The 14,326-nt window shown below is 26.3% G+C and overlaps 1 protein-coding gene across 3 annotated transcripts; it reads left to right on the top strand.

Moving 5' to 3' along the window:
* The first annotated feature begins 6,636 nt into the window (after positions 1–6,636).
* Positions 6,637–11,187, top strand: LOC109798722 (P-loop containing nucleoside triphosphate hydrolases superfamily protein). 3 transcript variants are annotated; one of them, XM_020359094.2, is made up of 6 exons: positions 6,637–6,823; positions 7,400–7,646; positions 7,749–8,026; positions 8,873–9,037; positions 9,118–9,258; positions 10,757–11,187. In XM_020359094.2, the coding sequence occupies exons 2-6, from the start codon at positions 7,412–7,414 to the stop codon at positions 10,955–10,957; spliced, it is 1,020 nt and encodes a 339-aa protein (XP_020214683.1). In that variant the 5' UTR covers positions 6,637–6,823; positions 7,400–7,411; the 3' UTR covers positions 10,958–11,187. The 3 variants fall into 3 exon arrangements, with proteins under 3 accessions (XP_020214683.1, XP_020214684.1, XP_082918305.1); XM_020359095.3 differs by having other exon boundaries at positions 6,710–6,733; XM_083062179.1 differs by lacking the exon at positions 6,637–6,823 and adding an exon at positions 7,069–7,154.
* The last annotated feature ends 3,139 nt before the right edge of the window (positions 11,188–14,326 follow it).

Here is a 14,326-nt window from a genome sequence, read left to right as displayed (position 1 = left end):
AAAACAATTTTGTTATGAAAATAACATAGTTATAAATTGTAATATAGAAATAATGAAATAGTCTATTTATAAGTATAAATGATTATAAATGATTTAATAATATTGATTTGAAATATAAATAGTAATAATAGTTAATCATCATTAAATATTCATAACACTTCTCTTGATGTTTATTGTTTGAAGATGTGCCTCGTTAAAATTTTATTAACAAATATTTTGTGGGACAAAAATTCAGCAAAAAAAATTAGTACATCATTCTTTAATATAATATCATATACTACCTCATTAAAAACATTGACAAGAAAATTCAGTGTGAGATGACCATGATGAAGGGAAAAAGAGTGTAGAATATTTATCTCTCGTGTAGACCAATCTTGTGCACCAGTTATTCAAAAATTGTATTTGTGAGTGACTTTTATTAACATATCTATTAGGTTCTCACATAAGTGAACTTTTTCAATAATTATATTAGCACTCTTTCGAATGTCATAAGTTAAAAAGAACTTAGAGAAAATATGTTTTGTTTAATCTCCTTTAATCAATTATTCTTTCAACTAAGTAATATATGTAACAATCTCTTGTGTATGACTATATCACCACATGTAAACAAACACCTTGTTTATGATCTTACCTTGTGATGAATTGACAAAAAAAATATCCTCTAAGATAATAAAAAAAAATTATTGATTTCATTCTAACAATTTCATGTAAGTGACTAACTATATCTTTCAAGTAAATTGATAACTGTAACACCCTATTACATCAAACACAAATCCTTACTAACTATTTGTTGTTATAAAAATAAGGGTGAATTTTTTTCATGTTTATTAAAATATATTATTATCATAAAATATAAAGAAGCCATGATCTTCTTATACAATAATACATGGATATCTAAGTAACAAATATGTGTATAAAGTGTAGAACACGGATATCTAAGTAACAAATATGTGTATAAAGTGTAGAACACGTAAAACAAATACTACTAATTTGACTTGAAAACATAAATCCATTTGGGATTACTACAAACTTTGTACATTTACATATAATAAAAAAGTAATGAAAACAAAATCCTAGTGTTGTTGGTCAAGCATCTCTATACACATGTATCAAAATAGTTCAACAAAACATATAAGTTATCTCTAGTATGATCATCCACAAAGCATGGTCTCTAACCTAATAATGTTTGCTCTTATAATAAGTATGATCATAGTAGTTCAATAACATGGAAAAGTAAGGGTAGACTTGTAAAAGAAAACATCATATCATCAAATATAAGAAGTAACAACTTCAAGCAACATATATAACTTAACAACGTATTAGCTTTGCAACTTTAAAGCATAACAACAACTGAAACAACTTAAAACAACTAAGCTATTGAACAATTGATTTGTCGTCACGCATAACAACTTATGAAGATCTCTTACAACTTAGTGAGCATTCTAAGTGACTTAACTATATCAAACTACAGTGGTTGATATAATAACTAGAAACAACAACTGACATGGTGACCAAAATTAGTTTATCAATTTTTGCTATTTATACTATGAAAGTCCAATACTATTGTTAGGAATTAAACAACTTGGATATGACTCTATCAGCATGCATAACTACGTCTATATGAAATAAAATCATTGACTATGCTTCAAATACCCTACACATTTTAAGTACTCAATTAGAGATTTTGGCCCTCAACTTCATACCTTAATCGTTGGCCACTTATGAAAAGAACGGTTCCCCCTTCACTATATTGTTTAAAATGAAAACTTTGAGGAGATAACATTAAAAATCAACTTCCTAATCAAGATGTCACTTACTCACTAAAGGATTTTCATTTTTTGGACTCGTATAGCATCAAAATTTAAATTCACACAATGAGATATTTTAATTTTTAAAAATAATTTTTCTCTGTATAGTTTCCATGCAACTTTAAACTTAAAAAAAAACATCATATGTTTATCACAACTTAAAACATACATCCTACTTCATCAACATCATACAAGAAGTTACTTTCAACTTGAACAACATAACTTATCATCATATATCAAAATACTATGAACTCGGTTCAATCATTATCAACTTACATCAACAAAATAAACAAAGTATACACTTATCCAAAAATAAAGCTCTTATTGGGTGGCAAGTAGTCTTATTGAGTGACCAAAACTCTTTAGAGTTCATCGTTGAGTGAGTTACACTCGTTTAGCAAGAAAACTCTATGACTTTCCAAATTGGGTGATCCAACTCTTTTTGAGCTCATTGTTGGGCGACAAAAACTCGTTGAGCAAGCAAAACAATTTGTGGGTTCTTCCATTGGGTAACCATAACTTGCTAAGTGACAAGAACCCCATGTGGATCCTCTTGTTGGTCATGTTATATCTCGTTGGGCGACCTTTAAAACAGGCTACCACATAGTCATTTCTTGTTGGGTGACAACCACGTCACTAAGCGAGAATGCCATTATAGGTAAAGGATCCCCAACAATGGATGAACACTAAGCAAGCATTCATCATTGCTAAGCGAAAACATAAATTCTCGTTAGAGATATTAATCTTCTCTCATCAAATCCAACAACCACAAGCATAATTCATAACGTGCAAACCATTAAGAGACATTTAAACAACACACAACCACATATCATGTATTCAACATTAATTGTCATGTCTAGCAACAAAGCTCATCAATATCAACTTCCTTGGATCACAAGTTTCCCTACACTTGAAAAACCCCAACTTCATGACTTAAAAACAACTCCAAATCTTAACAACTGAGACACCAATGGACTTAACAACTCCAAATAAAACTTTAAAACATCTCAAAGACTTAAACAATAAATTTTTCTTACCTCAATTGCTTCACAAAGAAAGAAGAAGAGAAGACGGGGAAGATCTCAAATCCTGTTGTAGACGACTTCTCACCAAGATTCACAACTCTTAAGCTTGAATCTCCAACTCAACTACTCGATCTCCACCTCAAAGAAGATTCTAGACGCATTAGGCGAAGTCAGAAGAAGAAACTTTCTTCCTTGACTCCAAAATTAACCTCTCTAAAACTTCTCTCTGTAATTCAAATAAATGAATTTATGTAGTTCAAATTCTCTAAAAACCTTATATACATTTTTCTAAGCTTGATAAACTTTGACCTCAACTTAAACAACTTGATTCTTAAGGATCTCTTAACCCCCAAAGTTCTAAAATAACCACATAAGATAATGGATAACAACACATCATATAGTCACTCAATAAAGCATTAAAGCACACAATTTTATAGTAGGGCATTATTTTTGTAAGGATCTTTGATAATATTTTCTCCGGTTAGAAATTTGTTTGAATTAATTTTATAATTTTGAATTTTTTGTAGAAACATATTAAAATTTTATTCCAAACTACCAATTTTTAAATCATTATTCATATTCTTGTGCATTGCATGAGTTAAAGAAATAGTATATTCTAATTGTGATTATGATAATGTCATTTTTATGCAAAAATGATAACGTTCAATTTCAACTCCTAAATTGAAATAAATGATTTAAATTAAAAGATTATAAATAAAGTTGTCACGTACTAACACTATTATAGTACTAATATAGTTGTCTCTATCATTATCATTATTTCTATCATCATTGGAATCGTAATCCCCATCATCATTATTATTGTCATCATTGTCATATTTGTCGTCGTTGTTGCTGCCATTATCAATACTTTTTTTTCTTCTCTATAATGCAATTTTTTTATTTAATAATGATTGGTATAACTTTTTTTATCAAATGTTATCTAAATTGTTTCCATTTTTTTATGCTTTGTTTGAAAAGATGTTCTATATTGCTATCTTAACAACATGGTCCAAGATGAATACTGGATTAATATATATGAGATGAAAATAATTCAATTAATAATAAGGTTAAAATTTTTATTATTTTTTTAATTTATATAAATACTTAATTATAGCAACTAAAAATATTAAAAATATTATGATCAATGTGATTTTCATGATTTAAAAATTCTAACTGAATCAATCCATCAACTCGTATATCTTAAATACAAATCTCTATTTTGTACAAGAGTATTTTTAGGAGTTTTTATTCGATGAAAGAATTTGTAATTTTTTTTAAACTTTTTATCTAATTCAATTTTTATTTATCACAATCATTTATGAATTAAACATTAATAATTTAAAATAAATTATCAATAATTAAATTCAATACTTACGTGTACTAATTTTAAATATTCAAACAATATATATATATATATAATTTATTATAAATTTTAATTAACTCTTATATATTAAATAAAAACCCTTTGAACATTTTTAAGGATTTTTTTTCAATGAGAGAATTTTTATAAATTATTTTAATTTCTTATCTAATTCATTTTCTATTTATCCTAATTATTTATGATTAAATTTTAATATTTTAAAATATATTATTAATAAATAAAATAATATCATGTTACAATATACTTTATTTATCATAAATTTTAATGTAATTTATATATTTAAAATTATCTATTTATACAAATTTTAAATATCATTTATATATTCAAATATAGTATTTATTTGTATATTTCATTTATTATAAAATTTTGTACATATAATAAATATTTAATTTGTGCATTGCACAAGTTAAAATACTAGTATATGATCCTTTATCTTGCACGAGAATGTTTTTTTAACCTTATGTAATTCAATTTGTATTTATCATAATTATTTATTAATTTAATATTAGTGCTTAAAATACATTAGCTATAAATAAAAATATTTTTAATAATATAAAATATTTATCATAAATTTAAAATATAGTTTACATATTTAAAAATATTTATACATACTTATTTTAAATATAATTTATATATTAAACTATATTATTTTTTATATAATTTATTATAAATTTTAATTATATTATATTAATAAACATGTATATATATTAGAGGGATCGAATCACTTTATGTCTAAGTGCCTTTAATAGTTACATATATCTAAGTGCCTTTAATAGTTACATATAGACAAATATTACAAGTTACGGATAATTATTTAAAGATTATATAATTTTTTTTAATATTGAAAAGGTATAATGATCCACTAAAAAGTGAGAATAAGATAATGGTTACCAAAATATATTATCTTTATAATATATATAGATTATACAAACTAAAATATTAATACATATTATAATGCAAATTAATCAATAATACTTTTATATATATATATATATATATATATATATATTATGCTAATACATAATTAAAGAAATTATGATTTGTATGATTTTACAATTTGAAAATGAACAATTTTATACCAGATATATATTTTAATTATATAAAACATACAAGAATATAAAAATAGTTAAATTTATATGAATATTTGTTATTGTTTCATTTAATTTATTATATATATATATATATATATATTCACTAATATATACCTATATAAAATTTAAATTAATTAAAATTATAATAATATAAAAAACATATCAATTCAACACCTTGTAAGGCATGAGTGATTTACGTCAGTTTACTCATAATAATATTGCCTCTAGACTAATTAATAACTTTCCATCAACTTCTTAAGTAAAAATTAACAATATTTTTGTTGATTTAAAATATATGTTTTTATAATATTAATCGACAAGTAAATTAACATGATTGAGGTAATTAGAAATATTGGTACTTATATTCAATCCTGATGATCTTTATAATTTTTTCTATCTTAAAAAAAAAATCGACAAGTAAATTAGATTAGTTTTATTAACTTAAAAATTATATTTAAATATTATAATATTTTGTACATACTTATGATTAATTTATTTTAGGTTAAATTATATTTTTATCATTTATCTTATTTGTTAAATTTATTTTAATCTTTTATTTTTTAAAATGTTTATTATGATATTTTGTCTCTTAAATTTAGATTAATTTGATATTTTTGAAATGATGGTTATTTTCAATTTTGAAACATGATTTTAGATTTTTTTTATTGATTTAAAACTTGAAATTCATCTCATTATATTCACTTATACGAAATATATTAAATGCAACTGAGGTTCAAATAAAAAAGTATTACAGGATGATGAAAATTGCATAAAAACAATTCAAAAAGACAATTCAAATTTTTAAAAGTATAATTTCATACTATTTTTTTTGATTTTTTATTAAACATATTTTTACATGATTTTTATTATGTTATTAACTCTTATAAATTCAGAAATCGATTAAATTTTATAGTTTTATATAATTGAATATATTATTACAAGTTTCATGTTTTAAATCAATTAAAAACTGATTCAAAATTGAGTTACAAAATTAAAAATTATTATTATTTTGAAAAAGATTAAATTATTTCAAATAAAAAAGATAAAAGATCAAAATAAATATTTTAATAGATAAATAACTAAAATAAATCTAATAAATAAGATAAAAGATAAAAATATAATTTAACCTTTATTTTATTATATGTAAAATTTTTAAAAATTATTACTAATAAGAATTTGGTTTAATTACAATTTGATTAATAAATTATAAATTAATAATTTATTAATTAAATGATTCATGTAATTTTAAAAACATTAATCTTTCGGGCATGTATTGGTAATTAGAGAAATTAAACTCACCTCACTGTTAATGAACACTTGACTCAGTGTAAAGATCAGTATGACTAACGGAAAGAGAAACTCCTAAAAGAATTGAGTGCGGCTGAGAAGACGGACGGCTAAGATAAGATCGTTCAATAGTATATAGTAGTTAAGTATTCGAGCTTGATTAATCTTTTTCGTGCTTTTTGGGGTTTTATTTCTTGTGTTTGCGTTGCTCGGAAAAGGCTTTCCTTACAGGTTAGAAAACCCAATTCTACTTGTGTGTTCTGGATATTTTGTTATCTTTCTTTTTCTTTGGTGGTGGAGCATGGTTTTTATAATTCAATTTTGTTTTAACATTCAATATTTCATAATTTACCTAGACTATAAGCATCTTAATTGGTATCCCTTAGTCGTTCTACTTGGTGGAATGAAAGGGTTTGTTTGTGTTTGTTCTTTCTAACTATATAAACCCAACATCATATTTTTCTTATGTGTTTGATTGAAAGGAAGAGGGGAGAATACTTTAAATTTTTCCTCCCATTTTTTGTCCCTCTTTTTATATGGGAAGACTTGAAGAGAAGAGAAGGTAATTTCTAATTTTCTGGACTGTACTGAATAAATTCTCTAAAATCTTAATTCTCATCCCTTTCTAACATTTATTAGGATAAGACAGTTCCCCTCCTCCCTTTATCAACTAAACGAAGGGATCTTCCTTCGCCTTCTCTTACACCAAGCAGGAGGACCTTCCCTTTCCCAACACCCCATTAAAATTCTTATAGTCCCCTCCACCCTGTTCTTTTTGAGCCAAACACTGTTCTTGGTTTGTTTCAGTTACCTGAATTTATGATGGGAGGAAGTTCTATTGATGATGATTGGGATTTAACTTCCTCGTCTAATGAGGTTCGGACTGTGGTCTTAGTTGGACGTACTGGCAATGGTAAGAGTGCTACAGGCAATACTATTCTTGGAAGGAAGGTCTTCAAGTCAAAGGCTAGCTCCCATGCTGTAACCACTTCATGTGAAATGCAGACAACAGAACTATATGAGGGACAAATTATTAATGTTATTGACACCCCAGGTAAAGACATGGTAACATATTAAGAACTGTGAGATTGTTTAACTATTTTATAGTTTCTTGGAATTCTTTTGTAACATTCATTTAATCTACAAAGTTTTACAGGATTATTTGATTTTTCTGCTGGATCTGAGTTTGTTGGAAAGGAAATTGTCAAATGCATTGATTTGGCCAAGGATGGGATCCATGCTGTCCTTGTTGTGTTGTCTGTTAGAACACGCTTTACTGAGGAGGAAGAAAGTGCTCTACGGAGTTTGCAGAAATTATTTGGAAGCAAAATTGTTGATTACATGATTGTGGTCTTCACTGGAGGAGACGAATTGGAGGACAATGACGAGACACTTGAGGATTATTTAGGCCGTGGATGTCCAAAGCCTTTAAAGGTTTCCATGAGCATTATATTCTAGATTAACTACTATTCTTTTCTTTTCTTCTATGCATTTCATTTTTAACCTTCTGTAAGGCTGCTGGGTTAGTTTTCTGGTTTAGTTGAAGGATGGGTTCACAAAAGCTGTGGTAAATTCATTTGGTCATTTATCTGTTTGTGGAAATTTTAAATATACAAATTGTTAGTTTGGAACTTCTTTTTCTAGTGTCACAAATCATTGTTTGGATAAGCTTTATAAAATGCACTTTTATGACATAGCTTTTTTTAGAGTTTTTTTTTTCTTTTTTTCCACAAGCTTCTTTTTTTTAACTTCTGAGTAAACTAATAGAACTGGTTTTATTTTAGGCTTTTACCTTTTTTTTTTCTTTCCCTAAAACCTATCTAATCATAAAAAAGTTAAATATATTTTTTAACTAGAACAATTTTTTTCTTAGAAAATCACAAAGAGGCCTAAATCCCCATCTGACCTCATATGGACGTATAAAACTTATATATGCAGAAAGATTGGCACAATCTTCTTAGTTAATTGACTTTTCTGTGTCATCTAGCTCATATATTTTTTTACTATCTTTTGTGGGAAAATATCTTATTATTGTATTTGTTTTGAACTTTCTAATTGGTACATCTTATACAAAAAGATAAGGATAGCTGAGTTGCAGAATTCTTTAGAATGCTTCACTTGCCTTGTTTACATGTTGGAACTTGGAATAACTCTTAATGCAGCATTTCCCCTGGTTTTAACTGTTAATTTGAATCATTTGGCTATCATTTGATGCTTCTTTTGGTAAATTCATAGTTTTGTTAATCTTCAACTAAAATATTAAACTTAACTGTACTGTAGGAAATTCTTTTTCTGTGTGAGAATCGTTATGTACTTTTTGATAACAAGACTAAGGATGAAAGGAAGCGTGTTGGACAAGTTCAAGAACTTCTCTCTTTTGTAAACATGGTTCTATCACGGAATGTTGGACGACCTTATACAGATGAGTTATTTACAGAACTGAAGGTGGAGGTTTTGCAAACTTCAAATCTTGGAAAACATTACATGATATCAGTGAATTCATCATTTCAATCATTTGACTGCAGAAGGGAGCAATGGAGCTGCATAACCGACAAAGAGAGGTTGATTCTTTAAAATTAAAAGGACATTCAGAAGGAGAATTAATGGAGTTTAAAAAGCAAATGCAGCAAACATATGATGACCAATTGAAGCGAATTACTGAGATGGTACTTTTTATGGCCATATTTTCTGATAGTAACCATTTTATCTAACTTGAAGTCATTTAACTTGATTTTTTTTTGTAGTTAAACATGGTGGCTCTTTCTTTCATTTTAATTGAATTTTCCATGGCAGCTTTTCATATGTTTTGCTGCGTAGTGCATATTAAGCAATTTGGGTTAATTAAAATCAGCATTTATTTAGTATTTAAACTCACTGAATGGTTGCATTCATCCAGGTAAACAATTGTTGGTGTTTTAACATGAAGACGTAATCTTAAGGATAATATTGCTTAAATCTCGTGTGATATCATAAATTAAGTAATGGGGGGCAATCTTATTTTTCTGTTTCGTAAGACAGAGTACTTATCAGTGACAGGAATAGAACGGGACATGTATTTTATTCATGTGATGTTTTGATCCACATGTATATATGTTAGGTACGAGTGAGCTCTCAATAATGAGTTTGGAGGGTGTATCCCAGAAGGAATAAAAATACGGATTATTTATAAGCGGTTTCTGTGGTAATTAGGAGGTTTTAAATAGGGGAAATTGTAGTAGGAAGACATCTTTTGGGAAAATAACTGAAGCTGTGACATTCTTAGTTGGGAGAAGGGGACACCCCATGTAGGAGAATTCTTCCACTCGGACTCCACTTCTGAACACAAACACCATTCTTTCTACCATTTCTTTATCTTTTTATTCTTTTTAAATTTTTGTCATGCCTATTCCAAATGCCTATCAAATATCAATATACAAATTGACCTGGGTTTGAGATGGTAAAAGGACACACATGCTATAATGTGAAATAATTTAGAAGGTCTGCATAGATGTATTTTCAGGGATCGGGATGCTTGAATTTCTAGTTGGTAAAATTTTGGTATTCTACGGGTTTAATGTGATGAGTCTCATCTGCAAGACAAGTAGAAAAAAAGGGGCTGAAGTTGTGTCTCTTTTTCTTTTCTGTTGGATTGGGAGGGGGAAAGAGGGCCGGAGGTGCTAAGGAAAGATGTATTTGAACAACCAAATTTTAAAAGTATGGTAGCTTATCTCCAACTTCTACTCGAGTAGAAGGGGGAAGCTGTTGCTATCTTGTATAGCAAGAAAAAGTGACAACGTCAATCTGATATGGTTAATGATTTTTATTAGATTTTACAAATATGAGAGGCCTAGAATGTTTGTATGGTAAGTCCTGTTACACTGATTGGTCTAGGATTCTTTTGATTTTTTGCCTGCCATTGTCATTATTCTTATGTTTTGTTGATAAAGGTTGGTCCAATTAGTAAGGAACAGACTCATATCATAAGAGGATGTGGGTTCGATTCTTGTCGATGTGAAAACCTTGTTGATGAATAATGTGTATTTATTTCTATAAGTGATTATAGAATCTTGAGGTCCTGACTCCCACCAGTACATGTGGTGAAGTACTGGATACAGTACTGACATAAATAAGTGGAGCATTACCAAGTACCCCTAATATTTTTGTTTGAATAATATGTTTTTCTAGGTTGAATCAAAGTTGAGGGAGGCAACTACGAGGCTTGAGCAACAATTGGCAGAAGAGCAAGCTGCAAGACTTAAGGCCGAGGAGAATGCAATGTTAGCTCAAATGAGATCAGATGATGAAATACGAAAACTCAGAGAACATCTTGAGAAGGCGCATGAAGAACTTCGCAAGCGTGGTGAGGTTCGTTGTGCCATTCTTTGAGAGTAGCTACTTCAAACTTTAGAAGTTTATTTATGTTAATTTTCTCTTGGATCGTGACATCAACCAGCTGTGCCACTCTTTGGCAGTAGCTACTTCAAACTTTAAAAGTTTATTTATGTTATTTTTCTCCTGGATCGTGAGTTCTTGACATCAACTAGCTGTTGCCTACGCCGGGTTAATACCTTTATAAGTGACATGACTATTATGCAATTATTATTATTCTATGTTCACGTCATGCATTATGAGATTGGAGATCATTTTTAATCTGGTTTTCATATTATAATAATTTCAATGCAAATTTCAGTGGTTTCTGTTAAATTGTAGTGTGCCATCAATAAGTATATTTACTCCTAGTATCGGATAAAACGCTGTATTTTTTTATTTTGTTTTTATTTTATTGTTATTTCGGTTAATTTCTTAACTGCTATAAACTAGGAAACTTACTATTTTTTTTATTATACAATGAACCTAGAACCTTCTTTAAATTACTTCAACTTCTCACCACTAATTAGGGTAGGAGGAAGGATTCTTTTAAGTTCTTATATAATTCATTTTTATTTATTTATCTTATGTATTTATAAATTAAAATTTAATATCTTTAAAATAAATTATTAATAATTAAATTTTTTTATACCACAATATAAATCATTTGTCTTAAATTGAAAATATAATGTGTTAAAAATATTTATTTATACAAATTTTTAATATAATTTATATATTTAAATATAATATTTATTTGCATATATAATTTATTATAAAATTTAATTATATATAATAAACATTTAATCAGTAAAAGTTCATAAGCAAAATACTAATTTAAATTTTAAGCATAATTTTAAAAGTCAATTCAGATTATGTTCTTGGTTGATTTTCTTTGATAAGAGCGCTTTTACTTTTTCGTATTTATCTCAACATCATATGTTTTAATTTATCTTTTTGGTTATTATACTTTGGTCCATTTATTTATTTTCAAGATCAATTTGATTATGTTATTTTTAAATAGTTCAATTTAGTTCTTTATTTTTTTTTTAAATTTTCAATATTATCAGAAGGGCATCAATTATTTTTCCAAATTAAATCATTTAACAATAATGAGATCAAATTAAATATTCAAACAATAAAAAAGACAAATTGAATTAAAATTATGTAACAAATTTTTGTATTTTGAATTTTCTTTTACCTATTTACTTACATTAGATTGGATAAACTCTTTTACCATCTTGTTTAAGTAAATAAAATAAAATTTAAATTTATCTAGACTGAAAATGTATTATATAAATCTGTATTCAATTTGGTTATATTAGTCTTAAAATGTTGGATTTGATTTTACTATTTTTAAAATGTTTAATTTGGTCATTTAATTTTTAAAATATGTTCAATATTATCTTTTCATCTAATTTTATTAATATTATTAATGTCAATTTGAACGGAACAATAATATTAAATATTTTTCAAAAATTTAAGGATTAAATTGAACATTTTAAAAATAATGAAACTAAATTAAATCTTAAAAATAAATAATGAGAACTAAAAATATAATTTAGCCTATCTTTTTTTAAAAAAAGTTAATTTTAATATTTTCTAAAATATTATTAATAATTAAAAATAAATCTATATTACTGTATAAATTATTTATTGTAAATTTAAAATATAACATATATTTAAAAATATTTATTTATTATAAGTATTAATTATTGTATAATTTTAACATTTTAAAATATTTATTCATTATAAATCATAGTTATACAAAATAAATATTTATCATGTACATTAGCTGATTTTTAATATTATATCCTCTCTTTATATAAATTAGAATAGTTATTTTAAATGAAATTATTTTTAAATAGCTATTTATGTATATTTAGTATGTTTAAAATATTTATTTATTAAAATTTAAGTGCATAAAAATAGACATTCATTTGTTATTTATTACATAAACTAAAATTTAAAATTACCTTGATAAAAATTTATGTTTTTCATTTTTTTTCTTAGAGTCTTTATAAATTGATAAAATATCAAGGAAGTTATGAACTAATTTAAATCTAAACATAAAATGAATTTTAAGTTGTGGTGTAATTAACATAATAAAATCATGGATTTAATTAAAAATATTTAAAATAAATGAAAACAAAAAGTAATTAATTATCATATTAAAAAAATAATTGCCATGCCATAATATTCGGTCAGCATGAACTAATAAAATTTAACGGTATTTTTTTTATTTTTTTATTTCTTTTTATTTTATCAAAGAGGCTAAAGGCCCATATGACATTCCTCTAAAGAAAGAAATAGCAAACATGTTTGCAAGTAAAAGATTTGAATTAAAGCAGGAGGAACATTCTAAATTTTCAAATCTTCTCTCAAAAGGCAACCTACTTTTGGCTGGAGCATTCGCAATTGAATTGACTTCTCCAAAAATGTGGTTACAAGAGATAAAATGTTTTTGTTGAATTAACCCTACTATTTATTGGATTAGGACAAAACATGGATGTGACCTGAGGCATTTAGGGGTGTGCATAGTTTGGTTTTTTTAACAAAATCGCACCGAATTGCATTATACCATTTTAATAAAATGAACTGATTTATAAATTATGTGAACCACTTTAATAAATGATTTTAAGATTGAATTATCTTAATAAACAAGTTTATAATTGGTTTAAAATCAGTTTCATAACTAAACTAGTTTTTGAACCGGTTTTAAGAAATAAACTAGTTTTAAATTGGTTTTAAGAAATAAACTTATTTTAAATAAATTGTTAATATGTTTTCTTTCAAAGAAATTCAATATTTGAGAGGTTTGTTGGCCGGCTGAAGGACATTGTTCGATATATATGATCAAAATCTGCATTATTCGATATTTAAAAGTGTCAAACTTAGAAATGGCAAAAATTAGTCACAATTAGTCAACCTAAAAGGAATATAAATAAAAAAATAGTATTGTTGTTGTTGAAATAATCTACTATTGTGATAAAAGTTTCCGGTACAATAGTAGTATTCACCCTGGAAAGCTACACATCCTTTTTTTTTGTTTTTTTTTTTTTTTGCATAATATCAACCTCTACTGTGCAAAACCACAATAAAACTCTTAGCACAGATCTACTTTTAATTATCTATTCGTTTTACAGATAAAAGACTTACAATACTGCAATTTCTCAAGTGTTTACAGTATCTGTTGTGTACCGAAAGCAATCTAGGAAGTAGGTAACTTCCTATAATGAAATTGGTCTTCTTCCTGGCCTGCTGAATCTTCAAGTTGTTGTCCCGGAGCAAGCTCTTTTATAGCTTATTTCAGCAAGCTTCATGATCAAACTTAGGAATAATCTCTCGTTAAATAAGATCTTATTGCATAAGTGCTTAACTATGTTGTTT

The sequence above is a fragment of the Cajanus cajan genome, chromosome 8, assembly GCF_000230855.2.
Source record: "Cajanus cajan strain Asha chromosome 8, NIPB_CcT2T_4, whole genome shotgun sequence".
Lineage (NCBI taxonomy): Eukaryota > Viridiplantae > Streptophyta > Magnoliopsida > Fabales > Fabaceae > Cajanus > Cajanus cajan.
The sequence above is the reverse complement of the archived record's forward strand: the minus strand, read 5'-3'. Positions and strand labels throughout refer to the sequence as shown.